The sequence below is a fragment of the Suricata suricatta genome, chromosome 12 (genome assembly GCF_006229205.1).
Source record: "Suricata suricatta isolate VVHF042 chromosome 12, meerkat_22Aug2017_6uvM2_HiC, whole genome shotgun sequence".
Taxonomy (NCBI): domain Eukaryota; kingdom Metazoa; phylum Chordata; class Mammalia; order Carnivora; family Herpestidae; genus Suricata; species Suricata suricatta.
Window position 1 is genome coordinate 3696470 of NC_043711.1, and position 17798 is coordinate 3714267.

General features: G+C 50.8%; 2 protein-coding genes across 2 annotated transcripts in view; one reads left to right on the top strand and one right to left on the bottom strand.

Moving 5' to 3' along the window:
• The window catches only part of SAFB2 (scaffold attachment factor B2), a 30202-nt gene extending 20370 nt beyond the window's left edge, over positions 1-9832 (bottom strand). Inside the window, 6 exon segments of the mRNA XM_029916456.1 lie at positions 880-918; positions 1810-1872; positions 4349-4552; positions 4636-4700; positions 8509-8596; positions 9570-9832. Of these exon segments, the coding sequence (XP_029772316.1) occupies positions 880-918; positions 1810-1872; positions 4349-4552; positions 4636-4700; positions 8509-8596; positions 9570-9755 (645 nt within the window). The 5' untranslated portion in view covers positions 9756-9832.
• A 271-nt stretch (positions 9833-10103) lies between these two features.
• Positions 10104-17798, top strand: part of SAFB (scaffold attachment factor B) — a 35290-nt gene continuing 27595 nt past the window's right edge. Inside the window, exons 1-2 of the mRNA XM_029916457.1 lie at positions 10104-10426; positions 13388-13472. Of these exons, the coding sequence (XP_029772317.1) occupies positions 10238-10426; positions 13388-13472 (274 nt within the window). The 5' untranslated portion in view covers positions 10104-10237. The remainder of the gene's footprint in view (positions 10427-13387; positions 13473-17798) is intronic.

The window sequence follows — 17798 nt, forward strand, 5'->3', positions numbered from 1 at the left end:
AATGGCACAAGGTTTAATTACCAGGGAAATAAAGCAATCACAAATGCGGAACTGGCACGGCCGCCACACTAACACGAAGAGAACCGCTAGCTACACAGAGATTGGAAAACCCGCGGGTACACACAGTTACACTGGTTACACTACCTGCGCTCCGACCGACTGCTAGGTAAGCCGCTACGCTACATGGAAGAGAAAAGCACCCAGAGATTCAGACCCTACAACCACGTGGCTGCTTCTCGCCAGTCTTCTTCGGGGTTCACTTCAAGTGTGGGTCTTCGGCTTATTTTCCCAGTGTCCGAGGCACGGAACCGAGTGCCATCACCGTTCGACGACAGCTCAATTTCCAAATTCCTTCGAATGTCTTTTAACGGGACAGTCCGACATGAAACTCAGAAACTCTTCCGACGGCAGGCGAGACACACGCAGTCCGGAAGGGGAGTGACATGTTGGAAATCTTCCTGAAGAAACTCTGGTTTCCTCTTCCAGAATCCAGTCACTTCTTAGGTTAAAAGTGCCCTGACAACTGCTTTTTCCCTGCCTCACTGTACTACTCAGAAAGACTGCGGCAAAATATCACAAGATCTGTTTCATGTGTAGAAACACATGGAAGAATCACAGTGGGACATTACTTAAATGCCACTCTATGTGGTTAGAGAGATGACAATAATCACCACCTCTCACCAAATATATTTGACCTCCAGAAACCAGAGCGACACTTCCACAGATCTGGTGATACAAGTGGGTTTCCAATCTCTGATCCTAGTACGATCTGGATTGTCCACCATTAAATAGTTTACACGACCATACGCGGCTTAGGATATACAGACAGCCTGAGGGACGAGAGTGGGAAACCGGCAAGCCGTTAGCTGCCGGGCCTCATGGGTCAGTACCTGGCTCCAGGAGAGGGTCTTCAATGTCCTAGTTCAAAACAGAAGAGAGAAAAAAGTCCACAAGGCGCTTAGAAACAGGGCAGACCCCTTTCCCCGCAGACACAGCTTCGGTCAAGTGTTAGTAAACACCGGCTTCAAATGACTGGAGGCACACCACTCCGCAATCTAGGACAATTTCCATGAGAACAAGCCCATTTTGCTGGCTCCTCCCCGCAAACCCCCCCTCCCCCCGTGAGGGTCTGGCCACCCGCCCAAGTCTGTGCTAAGGGCCTCTGGACAGGGCAAAGGCGGCCACAGCGGGAGGTCACACAGACGATGACTGCTTTATGCATCGTACCAGATGCGAGTAAGATCTAGTTCTCCCCTAAGAAGCTGTTATTTATAACTGGAACCTGTCAACCCAACTGTTTACTCTTCTCAAAACCCTTCCCTGACTTCCCACCATACTGAAGACAGCAGGCCAAGTCTTTTCCCTGGCCCCCAGATGTGGGGGGTCAGGCCCACCGACACCTGCAGCCTCACCCCTACATCCTCTATCCCAACACCCAGCCACTCTCCCTTCGGGCCCAAAGTCCTCTTTCCCCCTTCGCTGGATTAACTCCGGACCGAGGTGTCAGGCCTCGACTTGGGCAGGCCTTCCTCCCAGAAGCCTTCAGGAGTTTTCATTGCCCAACCACCTCGCCCTCTGCCTTGATGAACTTCTTTTCCCTTCTAGTTACTTGTTTGTTAATTATTAACACTGCCCCCACTGGAAAACGGTCAGACGGTAGCTTGTTTGGCTTCACCTCTTACCCCAGCACTTGGTTCAGAATCAGTGCTCAAACGAATCATTTTTTGCACGGACGCACAGCCTTTTTCACTATGGAATATTAAACACGCCCCTAACGTTTCCAACATGTACAACCAGCTGGTAACTCACCGGAGGTACCTTGTAGTCCAATGATGAAGCATCCAAAGTGCTCTCGAAGGCCTCCCCATCCACCTGAAAGACAAAATGGAAGACTACCTACTGGAGGCAGTTATGAAGGCCAAGGCCTATACACTTCACCCGTCTCTAAGCGGCCTACACGTGTATTTCCCTCACAGCGCCCACCGCCACCTGGAAGCTCACATTGACTTGCTCGGTTTATCGCCGGCCCCCCTGCCTGCCCCAGGACTAGGCGGTGCTGGCACCTCGAACAGGGTCCCCCATGCGGTGGCTTCTGTCTACGCTGGCCCACAACCATACGAGGTCATTTCCCAGGCAGTTGCTATTTAGTGGTGGTCCACATACGTGACCCAGACGTGACTTCCAGAGCAGAACTCACAAAGAAAATGAAAACTTCACACCTCTCCAATTTCACTTGGTAACAATACTTTTAATATCACCGTCAATGGGGCATTTTCTCCTAGAGGGCTTTATTTAAACACTTAACCAAACTGGTATCTTATACTTTACTCAGTTTGAAAGCTTTTTACTTTTTTTTTTTTTAACTTTTAATGTTTATTTATTTTTGAGAGATAGAGCGTGAGCACGGGAGGGGGTAGAGAGAGAGGGAGACACAATCTGAAGCAGGTTCCAGGATCTGAGCTGTCAGCACAGAGCCTGACACGGGGCTTGAACCCACGAACTATGAGATCATGACCTGAGCTGAAGTCAGGCGCTTAACCGACTGAGCCCCCCCCAGGTGCCCCTGATGGGGTCTTTCAAGGGCTGGGGGGAAATTCCCCCAGTTCAGTGCCCAATGGGGGTCATCAAATTCCAGCATCCCATGGGGCCCTCAGTAAACAGCATGTGGCAGTCTTTCCTGAGAGGCAGAAGGAGCACGGCAAAGGCGTTGGGACAGTAAGGCTACCGTTTCTGCCCCGAAAGCTTTTTGTTTTTTTAATGTTTCTTTTTTTAATTTGTTTTTGAGAGACAGAAACAGTGTGAGCAGGGGAGGGTCAGAGAGAGAAAGAGACACAGAATCTGAGGCAGGCTACAGGCTCTGAGCTGTCAGCACAGAGCCCGATGTGGGGCTCGAACCCACACACCGCGAGATCATGACCTGAGCTGAAGCCAGACGCTTAACCGACTGAGCCACTCAGGTGACCCTGCCCCCAAAGCTTTTTACCTTCTTCTTTTTTTTTAAATTTTTTTCCACAATATTTTATTGTCAAGTTGCTTTCCATACAACACCCAGTGCTCTTCCCCACAAGTGCCCTCCACCATCACCACCACCTCTTTTCCCCCCTCCCCCTTCCCCCTCAACCCTCAGTTCATTCTCAGCATTCAATAGTCTCTCAAGTTTTGCATCCCTCTCTCGCCCCAACTCTCTCTCCCTCCTCGGCTCCCCCGCTTTTTACCTTCTTAAGTGAAATACAAAAATACGCCTTCCCAAACATGATTCCTTTCCCAGGTTTGCAGCTTATGACATGCATGATCTGATTAACCAAGAAGTAAACCAAGTTCATGCTTGGAAATGATTAACACACACCAGGACCGCACTGCGGGAGGACAGCAAACCAGTTGCTCAATGGGCACCCTAGGCAGAGATGCAGTGATGTTTGGAGTTCGTGATTTTTGACCTTTAAGGTTTAAAGTTCACTCCTATGAGGGCACTTTTTTCCTAGTTTAAAGCTAGACCAGTTAAGGAAAACAAAACACAAACAAAAAATACTAAGCAAACTAAGAGGACTGAGGAAGCCAAGGTGGGAAGACAAAAATGGCCATCAGTTTTAGGAAGGCCACCACAGAGGTCTCCGCCCAACACCAGACAGGAAAGCCCGAGAAGCAACACTGGTGACAGGATCACAGCCTTCCTTTATGTACAAGGACATTAAAAGTGGTTTTCCTTTGGGGTGCCTGGGTGGCTCAGCTGGCTAAGCGTTGGACTCTTGGTTTTAGCTCATGATCTCCGAGTTCATGAGATAGAGCCCCGCATGTGGAGCCTGCCTGGGATTCTCTCTCTCTGCCCCTCCCCAATTTGTGTGCTCTCTCTCAAAAGCAAGGAAAAAAAAAAAAAAAAACCTAAAAACAAAACCTTTTTTTTTCTTCATGTATAACCGGTTTATAACCGTTTAGCCTTGTATGTGTAGTTCATCCTAAAAAAAAAAAAATCCCAACAGGATACTCCGAATGATGAGATTATGAACCATTTTCTTTTCTATGCATTTTTAAAAGCTATTTTCCAGAGGAAAATACTCTGACCAACTACGTCAGCCTTTTCAGACGCAGGTGTAGAACGTGCCTCCCACCCGCTGATGAAAACACTCCCCAGAACCGAAGCGAGGTCCTCTAATAGGGAATATCAGACTTCCGAGCAGTTTCAACGGATGGAACTTGCCCCGAAGGTTTAGACACCGATCTCGGTGTCCCTGGTGACGGTGACGGAGCTGGACGCGGGCTAATAGGCCAGCAGGGCGTCCTGGCGCACACGGGCAGCATGCGGGCGCCGCGGGGCCACTGGCACATTCCACCGTGTCTTCAAGTTACCTACAGCGTGCTCTGCGAGCTGCACGGGGAGCTCCCGCAGCCGGGCCGCCGCATAGCCCGGGCCGTCGCACAGGGAAGCCAGCACGCCGTCGGCGCCGTCCTCCCCAAAGTCGGGAGCGGCGCTGCTCTCAACCTCGCTCTCCTCCAGCACCCCGACCTCCAGCATGTCCATGTTCCGCAGGCTCTCCAAACCCGCCTCCGCCTCCTCCTGGAAAGAGAACGACAGGTGCCAACGGCCAGGCAGCTGGCGGCGGAGCTCCTGCCCGCGTCTCTGCTGCTGACGCCACGTACCTGCCCATCTCTGGAATCTTCTTCTAGGCCGTTGTCTTCTGTGCCTTCTTCCTCCATCTTTTGTCCTATTTACAAAATAATTTTTCAGTCAGATTAATGCTTAGGTTCTGGCCTCCTAACTGGTTCGCGCAGGCTAATAGATTTCAATCTGAGTGACAACAAGTTACGAGGAAATGAACCCGTTCTCCCACCGTGTAATTTTGCTGCAACCCCGATGCTATTATCAAAGTGTTCTGATTTTGCACAAAATATCTAAAAGTTTCAAAAGACCTCAAAACCACTCCAAACCAAGAAAAACACCCCAAAAGAAAAACAAGGAAAGGCTGACCAGGCATTTTTCAACAAGCAGACATTTACAAATGCAACGCCCCCTGCTGATCAAAGACCTGCATCCCTACAGGAGACTAGAGTAACCTGCCGGCTCTCCCCAAGTGCCACTCGCACAGCCCAGAGACTCAAAAGGGAAACAAATGATGACAGTCTCTTCACATGTGGGACACCAGCTGCTCTCACCAGGGGAAGTCGGGTGGGATTTGGCCACAACCGGAGATATTTTTGATGTCACAACTGGGAGGTGCTCCTGGCAACTAGTGGGCAGTGACCAGCGATGCTGTGCAACACCACACAGTGCACAGGACAGAAGCAATTACTTGCCCCGAATTGTAAACAGTGCCAAGTCCGCAAAGCACTGTGGCACACCATACGTGGTCTTAAAAAAGAAAAAAAAATTACGCTTTTAAAGAATATTTAACACTATGGAAAAATGCCTAAAAGTTAAAAAAAAATCAGGTACGGTCCATCTACTTTCACTAAAGAGTACGTAGAGGCGTCTGATGGTTCAGTCAGTTAAGTATCTGACTTTCGGTTTCTGCTCAAGTCATGATCTCACGTTTCCGTGGGTTCAAGCCCCACATCAGGCTCTGGGGCTGGCAGCGTGGAGCCTGCTTGGGATTCTCTCTTCCCCACTGTCTGCACGTCCGCCACTAGCATCGTCTCTCAAAATAAACTTAAAAAAAACAGTTAGTAGGTACGTGTTTGTATACATGCAAATAGGAAGACGATTTTACAAAACACGTGAAAGTAACAAACGGACTCATCAACAGGGGTTCCAATACTAAGCAGTAGGATTAGAGATAAAACTTTTTATCTTTACGTGCATACATTTTACCTGTTCCAAAGTATCTAACGCAGGTTTTGAAATAGCTAAAACTATCTCCTCTGTAATTTTCTGAAATGAGGAAATCAAACAGGAGAAACCTCGATCTTGGAGCACAGATCAATCTGGAGTACGTGCCCCCTTCCGCGCCTTCTGTGCCACCTCTCTCTCTCTCTCTCTCTCTCTCTCTCTCTCTCTCTCAGGGTGCGCGGCTTCATCACCGGCAGGCACCGCGCCTCGCGAACACTCCCACGACCCCGGCGGCTTGACCGGCTGCAGCTGCCAGCTGTGAGTCCGCCGCGGCTCGCAGACTCCCCTGCACCGGCCCGGTCCCGTTATGCGGGACCCCCGCGCGTCCGTTCGTGACCTGCACTCACTTCCAGGACCTCTGAGCAGCAGCCTGCAGCACCCATGAAGGACGGAGACGGGAGAGATGCAGGCTGAAAAGCTTCAGTGAAAAGCGCTCTAAAGGAGAACGGGAAGGACACAAGCTGGGCAGAGGCCGCAACCCAATTCCGAGGGCCTGGCGCAAGCAACCACAAGCTGAAGGGGGGCCGGGGGGACAGCGACGCTTGAAAACCTAATTCAGAATGGCAATCTTTCAAAATCACATCCACAAGCTCCAAAAATCTGCCTGTTTAAAGTTTAGCTGCTTTTCACTTTCATGTAACCTCTGAAGACCTAACTTCAGCCAGGACACAAGAGGGTCTAACACCCCACACGACCACCCACGTGTGGCGACACCTGCAGCGAGCACGCGGGCTGGAGCTGTCCTCTGCCCCTGCACCCTGGCCTCCTGTCTCCTCTCTGGGGGTTCGGTGCCTCCTCAGGAAAAGAAAGGGGGAGGGGCGCCTGGGGGGCTCAGTCGGTCAAGCGCCTGTCTCCATCTCACAGTTTGAGAGTTCGAGCCCCACGTCGGGCTCTGTGCTGACAGCTCAGAGCCTACAGCCTGCTTCGAATTGTGTCTCCCCCTCTCTCTGCCCCTCCCCTGCTCGTGCTCTGTCTCTCTCAATAAATAAAAATGTTAAAAAAAAAAAAAAAAAAGAAAAGAAAAGAAAGGGGAAGGGACCTGTGTCCCTGTTCCAGCGACAGCAGTACTGGTACGCATGTCTCTTCACACCAGCAGAAGTAAGTACCATCAACGCTTTCTTGGGCAAAATGGTGAAGTCCAAGCACTTTTACTGTCACCAAAACGGCAACCCCCACGTTCAGACACGCATTGGAAGCACTTGGCCATGATTTGATTTGTCTAATGATGCAAAGGACCCTAATGAGAGCCAAGAACATTTTGACTAGCAAACCTTGAGCCTCCCAAGTTTTTTACATGAGCACCTACATTAAGAACTGTCACAAACAACTCCTAAGCTAACAGATACAGGGCTCTCAGTCCGCATTCCCTGGACTAGTCAGCGTATATACCAGACCAGTTCAAGGGCAGCAGGAACACGTTAATGTTTTAAAATTCAGCTTAAACGTAAATCCCTAACATAACCTAACTCACAAGTTTAACCTTTTGAAACACACAGTTTTAAACAGATGTCATGCAAAAGTCCTTCCAAAACAGCTTTTCTAAGAAGTAAACTGATGTTACTGCTACAAATCCCTTCCTTTTCCTCTTATAAGCCCCTGAGCTCTACTGCCTAAATTCCACTTTTCCATGGGCACGTCCTATTGTGATAATCTTTGAGGCAGCACCTTTCAAGAAAATAACCCACATCACATGCAAGTTCCAAATTAGCCTGTCCTCATCCATAGGAAATCCGAGGAGCATGACAACCAAGGGGGTGGTAACAAGGCTTCAGAGGAGACGGTAACAAGGTTTCATAGTTTTATGGGATTAGATACTTCCAGGAAATGAAAGGAAGCACTGACAGATGTCACAAACTGGACAAATCTTGAAATCATACTCAACGCTGGAAGCCAGGCACTGAAGGTCACGCATTGCATGATCCTATTTGCGTGAAATGGAATAAGTGCATACTTCCAGGGTCTGCGGTGGGGGGAGAGGGGGCAAATGCTAGTAGGCACAGAGACTGCTATTTGGGTGATGAAACTGTTCTAGAATTACAGAGTGTCAACAGTGGCACAGCCGCGTGAATATACTAAAAATCAAGAAACTACACACCGTAAACAGGTAAATTTTATACTATTTGAATCAGATCTCAAAAAAAAAAAAAAAAAGAAAGAAAAAAGGAAGGAAGGCAAGAAAGAAAGAAAAGAGAAAGAATACCTCACGGCCGAGCACCTGGCAGGGGCAGTCAGTAGCGCATGTGACTCTTGACCTCAAGGGTTTTAAATTGGGTGCAGAGATGGCTTAAAAATAAAGTCTTAAAAGTAAACAAAAAACAACTCACTCCTGGAAAACAGGCTAGGAGTAAACGCTCCCAACAATCTGTTTTGGACCCTAGAGAAGCCGGGTTCTATTAAGTCTCAGGCTGGTGTCCTTTCCCTGGGTTTCAAGCCTGGTTTTGGAACGAAGAAGCAGCCAGAGCAGGTTCACGAGCTCCGGCCTGGGACACAGCCGAGGGTCCCTTCCACCTGCGCACCTTACCATTTCCAGAACCGAGTGTAGGGCGAGGAGAACAAACAAAAGGCGAGCACCTGCTGGATCAGAACCTCCTCCCGCCCAAGGGTGGAAACGCAGCTTCAAGCCCTGGACCTGTGAGCAAGTTCTCCCAACACTCATGCCTCAGGCCGCGACAGGGATGAGCGCATACCTTTGACACATCTCTTAGGCATCTTCTTGCTGGTGGCTTCCAGCGCGATGCCCATTTCTTCGGGATCCTGCCCTTCTTCCTTAACCGCCTGGAGGAGAGAGAAAACGTTAACAAAGGTGCGGAGCTGCAGGGCCCAGCGCTCCGTCACCATCTCCCCCACAAAGTCCCTGTCCCTTCCTTGCAACGAGCGCCTCCGGTTCTGCTCAGGGGGCCCGGGATGAAACTGGCACAACCTTCTTCTCTCCGGGCCGAGGCACTGAAGACAAAGGGATGGGTGACCGGGGCTCCGAGGCGGGGTGTCAATGACCAGTTCCAAAACGAGCCCTAAACATCGCCAACCACAGAGACGCCGCACCAGGCCCGCGTCTGTAACGCGCCGTGCGGTGGTCAACACGTCATCGGACGGGCCGAGGCTCTGGACGGTAACGTCAGATTCTGCAACGACCCCCGCCCCCGCCCCCCACTCAGCGCTGGGAGAAGCGCGGCCGGTGGGGCATCGGCAGAAGGGTGCGCCGCAGGAGGGGGACACGAGCGGCGCTTTAGGAAGCGCGTTGGGGAAACAGCTCCGGTAGACCGAGAAAAGACTCCCGGCGCCTGCCAGACGACGACCTGGAGGACGGGCGGTGGAGCGCAAGACGCGAGAACCAAGACCCCGGAATGAGCGCCGGCACAACTCGCTCTCCTGTAACATCCCCGAGAGTCATCCGTTCTCCCGGGGCGGAAACCGAGGCGCAGAGAGAAAGCGGCACCTATCCAAGGTCACAGAACCGAGTCCACCACCGGAGCCCGGGACAAGTCCAGGCGCCAGTCGGTGGCTATCAGGACGCGCTTTCAGCGCTCGAGCGGACTGGCTGCAAAGAGGACCCAAGACGAGACACAGAGAGGGGCGGTGACGGGCCAAGGTCACACAGCCGGGCCCCCTGGTCCCCGCGAGCTCGGATCGGGGTCGGTCACAAGGAGGAGAGGAGAAAGGGGATCCGGGTGCGGGCATCGTGGTGACAGGCCCGCGCGGGGGCGTGACCCGACCTCCCGCTCCACCCCAGGACGTCAAGCCGCCTCACCTTCTTGAGACGCTCCATCAGGACGCTCTTGTTGCCGCCCGTGTCCAGGTTCCGCTTCTTCAGCTCCGCCCGCAGGTCGATCACTCGCAGGTCGCTCAGCCGCCGCGTCCCAGTCTCCGAGGCACCGGCTCCCACAGCGGCTGTGCCAGAACCCGACTCGCCGGAGCCTGCCAGAGTCTCCGCCATCCCAGGCTCGGCGTCCCCACCGCCTACCTCCCTCACCGCCGGCGGCTGTAGCGGCTCTGAGCACAAAATGGCGCCGCCTAAGAGGAAAACGCACTCGCTTTCTCCCGCCCCGCTTTCCGACCGCGCATGCGTGCCTCACACGCCAGGTTTATTAGCCGCACAAGCGCTCGCGCGTCGACCAACCGCACGTTCCCCACCACAACGCGCAGGCGCCGTAACTGCAGCACGCATGTGTCACGGCCGTCCGCGGCGGGAGGCCGGCGAGCTGCGACGCGCCTGCGCACATCCCTTCTCAGCTCTCACCACGCATGTCCAGACGCGACCGGCGGCGTAGGCTCCGCGCCGGGTGCGCTTGCGCAGAAGCGAGGCGCGCCAGGGCGGCTGGAGCGGTTCCCTCTCCGACGGCGCCATTTTGTGCTGGGAGCCGAGATAAAACCGGCCCGGTTCTGTGTGAAGTGGGTGGCAGAGCCAGGGTCCCTGGAATGGCGGAGGCTCTCTCAGGCTTAGGCGATTCGGGTGCGGTGGGCGCAGCAGCTCTGAGCTCTGCCTCGTCCGAGACCGGGACGCGGCGCCTCAGCGACCTGCGGGTAATCGATCTGCGGGCGGAGCTGAGGAAACGAAATCTGGACTCGAGCGGCAATAAGAGCGTTTTGATGGAGCGGCTCAAAAAGGTGGAGCTGGGGCCCTGGGGGGCGGACAGGAGGTGGGGAGAGGGGGTCGGCGCGGCCGCGACCGGAGTCCTCTGGTCTCTGGGTCCGCCTCTGGCCCCTCTCGGGGCCTGTGCCTGGCCTGGCGCGCCGGGCTTCTTCCCGGCTCCTCTGAGGCCTCAGCGGGCGCGCGCGGCCCAGCGGGGGCCCGGGTGCGGGACGCGGCGCCGCCGGCAGCGGGAAGAAAGTCTCGGGCCAGCGCCGCGGCCTCGCAGCGGCGGGCGGCGGGGCACCTAAGGCTGCGGGCTCCCGTCTTCCGCACCGGCCGCTGCGCGCAGGGGCCTTCCTCTCATTGTCCCCATCGCAGCCGGCAAAACTGACAGGAAGCCCCGAATCCCTCTTTTCCTGGGCGAGGCTGGGGGACTCGGCCAAGGTCACACGGCCGCGGAGACGAGGCGTCGGGATCGGAACCCGGGCCGGCGGGTTTCCTGGGCCGGGCGTTCTCTGGAGATGCAGATGCTCCTTGACCCGTTAAGGCCGGCGGAGCTTGAGTAGAGGGTTCACTCACAACGCCGGCGGGCGAAGGGCCCTTTCTGGCGCTAAAAAGAGGAGAGGAAAAGCGGTTCGCGGATTTGCCTGCCGTGGGTCCAGAAAATAACGGGGGAAGAAAGGCGTGTTTACATAGCGACCGGAGACGTGAAAGACGTTGGTAGAAGGAGCGCGGAGGCGGCATCGGGGCTCCACCGGGATGCAGGCGGAGGAGTCGGGGCTCCTGGCCCGATCGTGGGCCGGGAAGACGTTTGACGCTGCCCAAGCCTGTTCAGTCTGTAAAAGACGGGAAGGTAGCGCTCTCCGGTAGGGCTGGCCGAGATGGCGCGCGCGGGCTTGGCAGGTCGCCTGGCACCGCAAGGATTGATGGGGTCACAGCCCACCGTCCTCCTCTGTGCCGAAGCCAGGACTGTCGCCCCAACCTCGAGGAGTTGTGAGGGACGGGCGTGCGAAGCATGGGGGGTTAGTTACATGCCTGGGCCCGTCTCCCCTCTTCCTTCTTCCTGTTGGCTTCTTTGCCGCCTCGGATCCACCTGTCAGTGTCTGCGGACCTTCCCCCGGGTCTCAGCCCCACCGCCCGCAGCCGCTGCAGACGGTACGGCCTAATTCTGTCCGCGCTCTTGGCTCCCGGACAATTGGGTATTAGGGTTTTATTTGTCGCCCATCACGAGTAAGGCGGGGGGGGGGGGGGGTTCCTATTTTCCAAATGAGGAAGCGTGGACTCGGGAACAAGGAGTTGATTAGCTCAGAGCCGGTGGGGTCTTTCTGGCCTGAGCTGGGGTTTCTTTCGCTGTGGAGACTAGCCTCCTTTGTTCGAGACAGGGCGAAGCTCTTCTACAAGGGATTTGCCCAGGAGAACACCGGGAGGAGGAGGGTTGGCCCTGGGGAGAGGGGGTCCTCATTCCCAGCCACCAGGGCCCCCCAGTCAGCAAAGCCAAATTGGGACCTTTATCCTTTTTTCACCCCAGACAGTCTGCAGGGCCGCAGAGCTGATAGGATGGCATTGAACCTTCCTGCCTGATCGGTCCTGAGACCGGTGTGCGACTCCAGGGACCCTCCAGCCCCGTCTCCCTGAGCTGGCTTCTGCTTCTCTATCCTTTCATTTCCTTAGGGACACGGCGACAGTACACAAACATCGTCAGCATTTGTGTTAGGGCTACCCTGCCCTAGCGGGTCCACAACTATTAATTTTCCTTCTCTTCTCTGTTTCTAACACCTCGTGTCCCTTTTCCAGTCATTTTTCCGGGAAGGAAATGAGGAAAAGGTGGAGGGAGCACAAAGAGCGTAGTTTTCCGAGCCCTGTGAGGATGACTCAGAGCGCACAGTGCCCCTGGAGATGATGCTGTAACACTGCACCCAGGGGAGCCCAACCGAGGGGCAAAGTGGTGCACCTTCTGTCTGGGGCCGTCCTCTGGTCCCCCTGCAGTATTCCAGAATCCTCTGTTGCCAGGAAGAACGTGGGGGACTTTCTGGTTGTGCTTTCCTGGCTCCCAGAGCAGAACTTGCAATTCTTCCTCCTTACTCTGGCTTTGGAGAGAAGGGAGAGGTTTTCTTTGTTCCTGGTATAGATTAGATGTGGGGCTCCTAAGACTCACTTCAAATTCAGAGTTCCACGCTGGGAAACTCCTTAGAATCTGGAACTTGGAAACCGCCTACGAATAAAGCCTCCACTTGAAGCGGGTTTAAATGGAGCTTGTGCTCATGGGATAGTACAGGAAGGAGAGGGCGGGTTATCACTAAGACCTGAGAGTAAAGCCCAGCATCCGGGGATGTCATCAGTGACTGCTCAGAAACGATTCCGGAGTGCCTCCTTGGTGCTGGGCGCTGTGCTGAGCCTGCGTGCCAGCCCTTCAAGTGAGTGACAGGCTCTTGGGGTGGGAGAGCCTTGTAACTCTGCATCCTTTCAGGTGCGTCCCTAACCGGTTAACAGCAAGACCCTTGGAGTCAGTCGTAGGTGTGGGTGACCTGATGAGGTAATACATGTCAGTCCAGGCCTGTGCCCCACACGGTGTGATCTCAGCCTGTGCGCGTTATTAGTAAGTACTCTGTCCAGACAGTGGCAAGTGTAGGCATGGTGTAGAGAGGGGTCACAGAGGGTCAACAGCACATTGGAAGAGTGTGCTTTTCCCTTTTTGAGTTCCCCTTGGTCCAGGAATAGGATAAACGAGGTTGTGGTGATGATTGGGTTCTCAGAAGAACCTTCCAGGGTGAATACTTTTATTAGCTTCATGTTGTGGAGTGAACTCTCCAGGGTAAGGAAGTCTGCCATAGTCCATACAGCTAAGGACTGGTAGAGTCTGTCTGACTCCAGAGTCATTGTTCCAGCATCAAGCTGGACCACAAATGAGTGGGGGGCAGCCCTTTCCTGAAGTTTCTGTGAAAGTCAAGTCTGCATGTTGCCTTTTTTGGTTAACCTTTTTTTAACCTTCTCTTTAGGCAATTGAAGATGAAGGGGGTAATCCTGATGAAATTGAAATTACCTCTGAAGGAAACAAGAAGACATCAAAGAGATCCAGCAAAGGTACGGAGGATTTTCCAAGCCCTGCTAACTTGAACAACTTTTTTCACGCTTATTTTCTTTGCTAATGTGCCTGCCCGCTTACGTGGCTGTGGTTGGGGCCTGCGGTCTGCCCTGTGACTCCAAAGGGCCTGAAATGAAGCTTTGCATTTCCATCAAGATCCTTCTGGTGTAGTTTGTTTCTCTAGGTGTTAGGAATTCAGACAGAGTGGAAAGGATGCTTGCGTATTTATTCATCTGTGGGTTTCTCAGTGGTCCTAGTTTGTCCAGACTCTTCTTTACATAGAGAGTATCTAGGGCTGCTTGGCTCTCCTGTTTCTCTGACTTGCGAAATAGAACTTCTGTTTAAAATACCACATGGCCCAAACAGGAGTTGCCGCTCTTACAGCACTGCTTTCAACGTTGCCTACTGCATAAATGCCACATTCCACATGACGTTAATGATCTTCACCTCTGACCCGAATCTATATTTCGCTCCTCTGCTGCAGCCAGGCCCCAAACATGTGGTTTCCTCTCTTGAACTTCTTTGCCTGAACTTTGTGCCGTGGCTGCCCCTCGTCCCCATCTGTCTGCATTCACGTCCTTGTTCCTCTGCAGACAACTTGTGGTCCCTCCAGTAGCAGCTCTTCCCACTTACATCTTCTGCGTGCAGTGAGCTGGCTCCTCAGACTTTGCTTTAATGCTTATGTCTCCCTGTCAGTGTCAAGGAGATTGTTGGGGGCAGGGGCTCCCTCTTCCTGGTCTTTCTTTCTCTTCAGTGTTCACGCGGTAATTTAATTCTGTAACATTCAGCTACTGTTTTAAGAAAGAATCTGCAAAACTGAGCATTTGAATGGTTCTGAAAGTTCTGTTGATAATTGGTGGCTTTGTTGCTCAAGTCCGAAAACATAATGAAATATTTATATTGTCTGGCCAGTGGTGAAGAATTGGGTTTGAAATGTCTTAAGAGGCAGGGTCCACTGTGTGGTCTGAGCTCTTGGAGAAAAGCAGTCAGGCGACTTCACTTTGGAATGAAGTCACTTCTGTGGTCCATAGTACATTGTGTGTTTTTGGCTTTGTCCGAGTAAGTGCCTTTGCCAGGGCAGAGAGTACTGGAAAATCACTGAAAGACAGTCCTACTGGGGGGAAATAGAGCCTGTTGGATCTCCTTTTCTTTTTGTTAAAAAAAGAAAGAGTGTTCTAAGTGGGTATTTTGTTTTTTAAACACAAACATGTATTAAGAAAAATGTAGACATTCCTTTTTTCCCAGTTACTAGAAGGTTGTGGATACTTTCCTGGACTTTTCTGTGTAAATGCACAAAGACATGTATACAACTGTACAAATACATTTTTCTTTTTAAGAAAATAGGCCTGGGACACTTGGGTGGCTCAGTTAAACGTCCGGCTTTGGCTCATATCATGATCTCCTAGCTTGTGGTTTTAAGCGCCGTGTCATTCTCTGTGCTGACAGCTCAGAGCCTGGAGCCTGTCTTCAGGTTCTGTGTCTCCCTCTCTCTCTGACCCTCTCCTGCTCACGACTCTCTCTCTCTCAAAAATAAATAAAACATTAAAAAAAAGAAAGTATATTTTTTGGTGACTTTTAATAGAAGAAGAATTACGGGGTTAAGTATATGTGCCTTTAATTTTAAAATAGCTACTGATAAATGGCTCTTCAACAGGCTTTACTGGTTAATGTCCCTACCAACCACAGGGAGGGGGGTGTATTATTTAAATTCACCCTCAATGTTGAATATTATGTATCTTTGTAAATGTTGCTCCTTATGTAGAAGAAAAGTATCATATTTATTTGCATTTCTCCACAGGTAGTTTTCATTTATATTTCTTTGCATAGATTAAATAGCTTCGGGTAATTGGCCATCTGTATTTTCTTAATTGCCTTATCATGCCCTTTGCCCACTTTTCTCCTGAGTTTGTCTTACTGACTTTTAAGGCCTTTCTCAGTATAAAAACATTGCAGTGGTTTTTTCCTATTTTATCATTTAACTTGTTTGTGATGTGTAGGTCGTTAAAGTTTTATTTAAAAAATTTTTTTAGTTTTTATTTTGAGAGGGACAGAGACAGTGCAAGCAAGGGCAGAGCAGAGAGAAAAAGAGAGAGAACCCCAAGCAAGTTCTCTACTGTCAGCACAGAGCCCTACACAGGACTTGAACCCACAAACTGTGAGATCATGACCTGAACCGATATCAACAATTGGACGCTCAGCTGTCTGAGCCACCGAGGCACCTCAGGTCGTTAAAGTTCTAATTTTAACACACGCTACTCTGTCAACCTACCAATTCTATATGGTTTCTAGATTTTATGTTGTGTTTTAAAAGGCCTTTTTTTCCTTTAAAATTATAAAAAACATTCTGTATCATAGAGTAACATTTATGGTTTTACTTTCTAATTTGAATGTTTTATTCATTTGAATTTACTTTTGCACGTGGTGTGAGTAGGTAGGGGTCAGAGTATACCGAGCAGCGTTCTCCAGTTCCTTGTCCTTTCCAGTCACATTCCCTTAACCCCCTCACATCCTCCCTAAAAATGTTTGTGTGATTACTTTCACGGTAGATAACTTTTGCCTCGTCTAGGACTTGGTGTAAAATAGAACCATTCAGTACAAACTCTTTTGCATCCGGTTCTTTGGCTGGCATCATTTGTTCTGTTCTGGAGCTTTATGGTACATTTTGATACTTGGTAGGGCAAGTATGTAAGTTCTGAACTATGTTCAGTAACTTTATTGCACTTTAGCAAGATTTTTTTAAATATGTATTTTAACAGGCACCTGGGTGGCTCAGTTGGTTAAGTGTTTGACTTCGGCTCAGGTCATGATCTCAAGGTTTATGAATTCATGCCCCACGTTGGGCTCTGTGCGGACAGCTCAGAGACTGGAGTCTTCTTCAGATTCTGTGTCTCTCCCTCTCTCTGCTCCTCCCATGCTCATGCTCTGTCTCTCAATAATAAAAACGTTTAGAAATATATATTTTAAGAAGGAAGCTGCACACTCGCTCAGGCACACGTAGGTGGGGTCGGGGCAGAGAGAAAGGGAAAGACACCCGTGGCAGGCTTTATGCTGTCAGTGCTTGCCCAATTCAGGCCCCCTCCCACCACCTCAAGATCATGACCTGAGCTGACATCAAGAGTAGGGCGTGCAAGTTACTGAGCCAGCCATGCCCCCACTTTATCAAGATTTTAATGAAAATAAAATTCTTTTTTTTCCGGCCCATTTGGTGAACAAACTCAAAATGCTCTGAAATCTGCATATTGATTATTTTAATCAAAATCCTAGAACGTGCATCTCAGATAATCTCAGCACTTGCCCAGCATAGTATCATACCAGTGATATGTTAGAATTTTTGTTGTTGTTGTCATTTTTAATGTTTCTTTTACGATCAAGTGCAAGTGCTCCCAAGGGAGGGAGGGGCAAAGGGAGGGAGAGCAAGAATCCCAAGCAGGCTCCAAGTTGTCAGTAGGGCTCTATCTCCAGACCTGAGATTATGACCTGGGCCAGAACAAGAGTTGCACACTTAACCAACTGAGCCACCTAGGCGCCCTTAAGTATAATGATTTAAAAGTAAATAATTGTCAGTAAAGTAAATTTAACTGGAAAAGCAAAATTGGTATGTTTGCATTTTAGCCAATACCTGATCCTGTGCTGCTGGTTTGTTTGTTTGACACAAGTTAATATTAGAGAAAAGATGGCACAAAAGTAGACACATAGGCCAATGGAATAGAATAGAGAACCCAGAGCTGGGCCCACAAATGTATGGCCAATTAATTTTTGACAGAGCAGGAAAGAGTATCCGATAGAAAAAAGACAGCCTCTTTAGCAGGTGGTGCTGGGAGAACTGGACAGCAGCATGCAGAAGAATGAAATTAGGCCACTCACTTACACCATACACAAAAATAAACTCAAAATGGCTGAAGGACCTGAATGTGAGACAGGAAACCATCAAAACCCTCGAAGAGAAAGTAGGAAACAACCTCCTTGACCTCAACCGCAGTAATTTCCTACTCGACACATCCCCAAAGGCAAGGGAAATGAAAGCAAAAATGAACTATTGGGGCCTCATCAAGATAAAAAGCTTCTGCATTGCAAAGGAAACAATCAAAAAAACTAATAGGCAACTGACAGAATGGGAAAAGATAGTGGCAAATGACATATCAGATAAAGGGCTAGTATCCAACATCTACAAGGAATGCACCGAACTCCACACTCGAAAAACAAATAACCCAGTGAAGAAATGGGCAGAAGACATAAACAGACACTTCTCCAAAGAGGACATCCAGATGGCCTACAGACACATAAAACGATGCTCAACATCACTCATCATCAGGGAAACACAAATC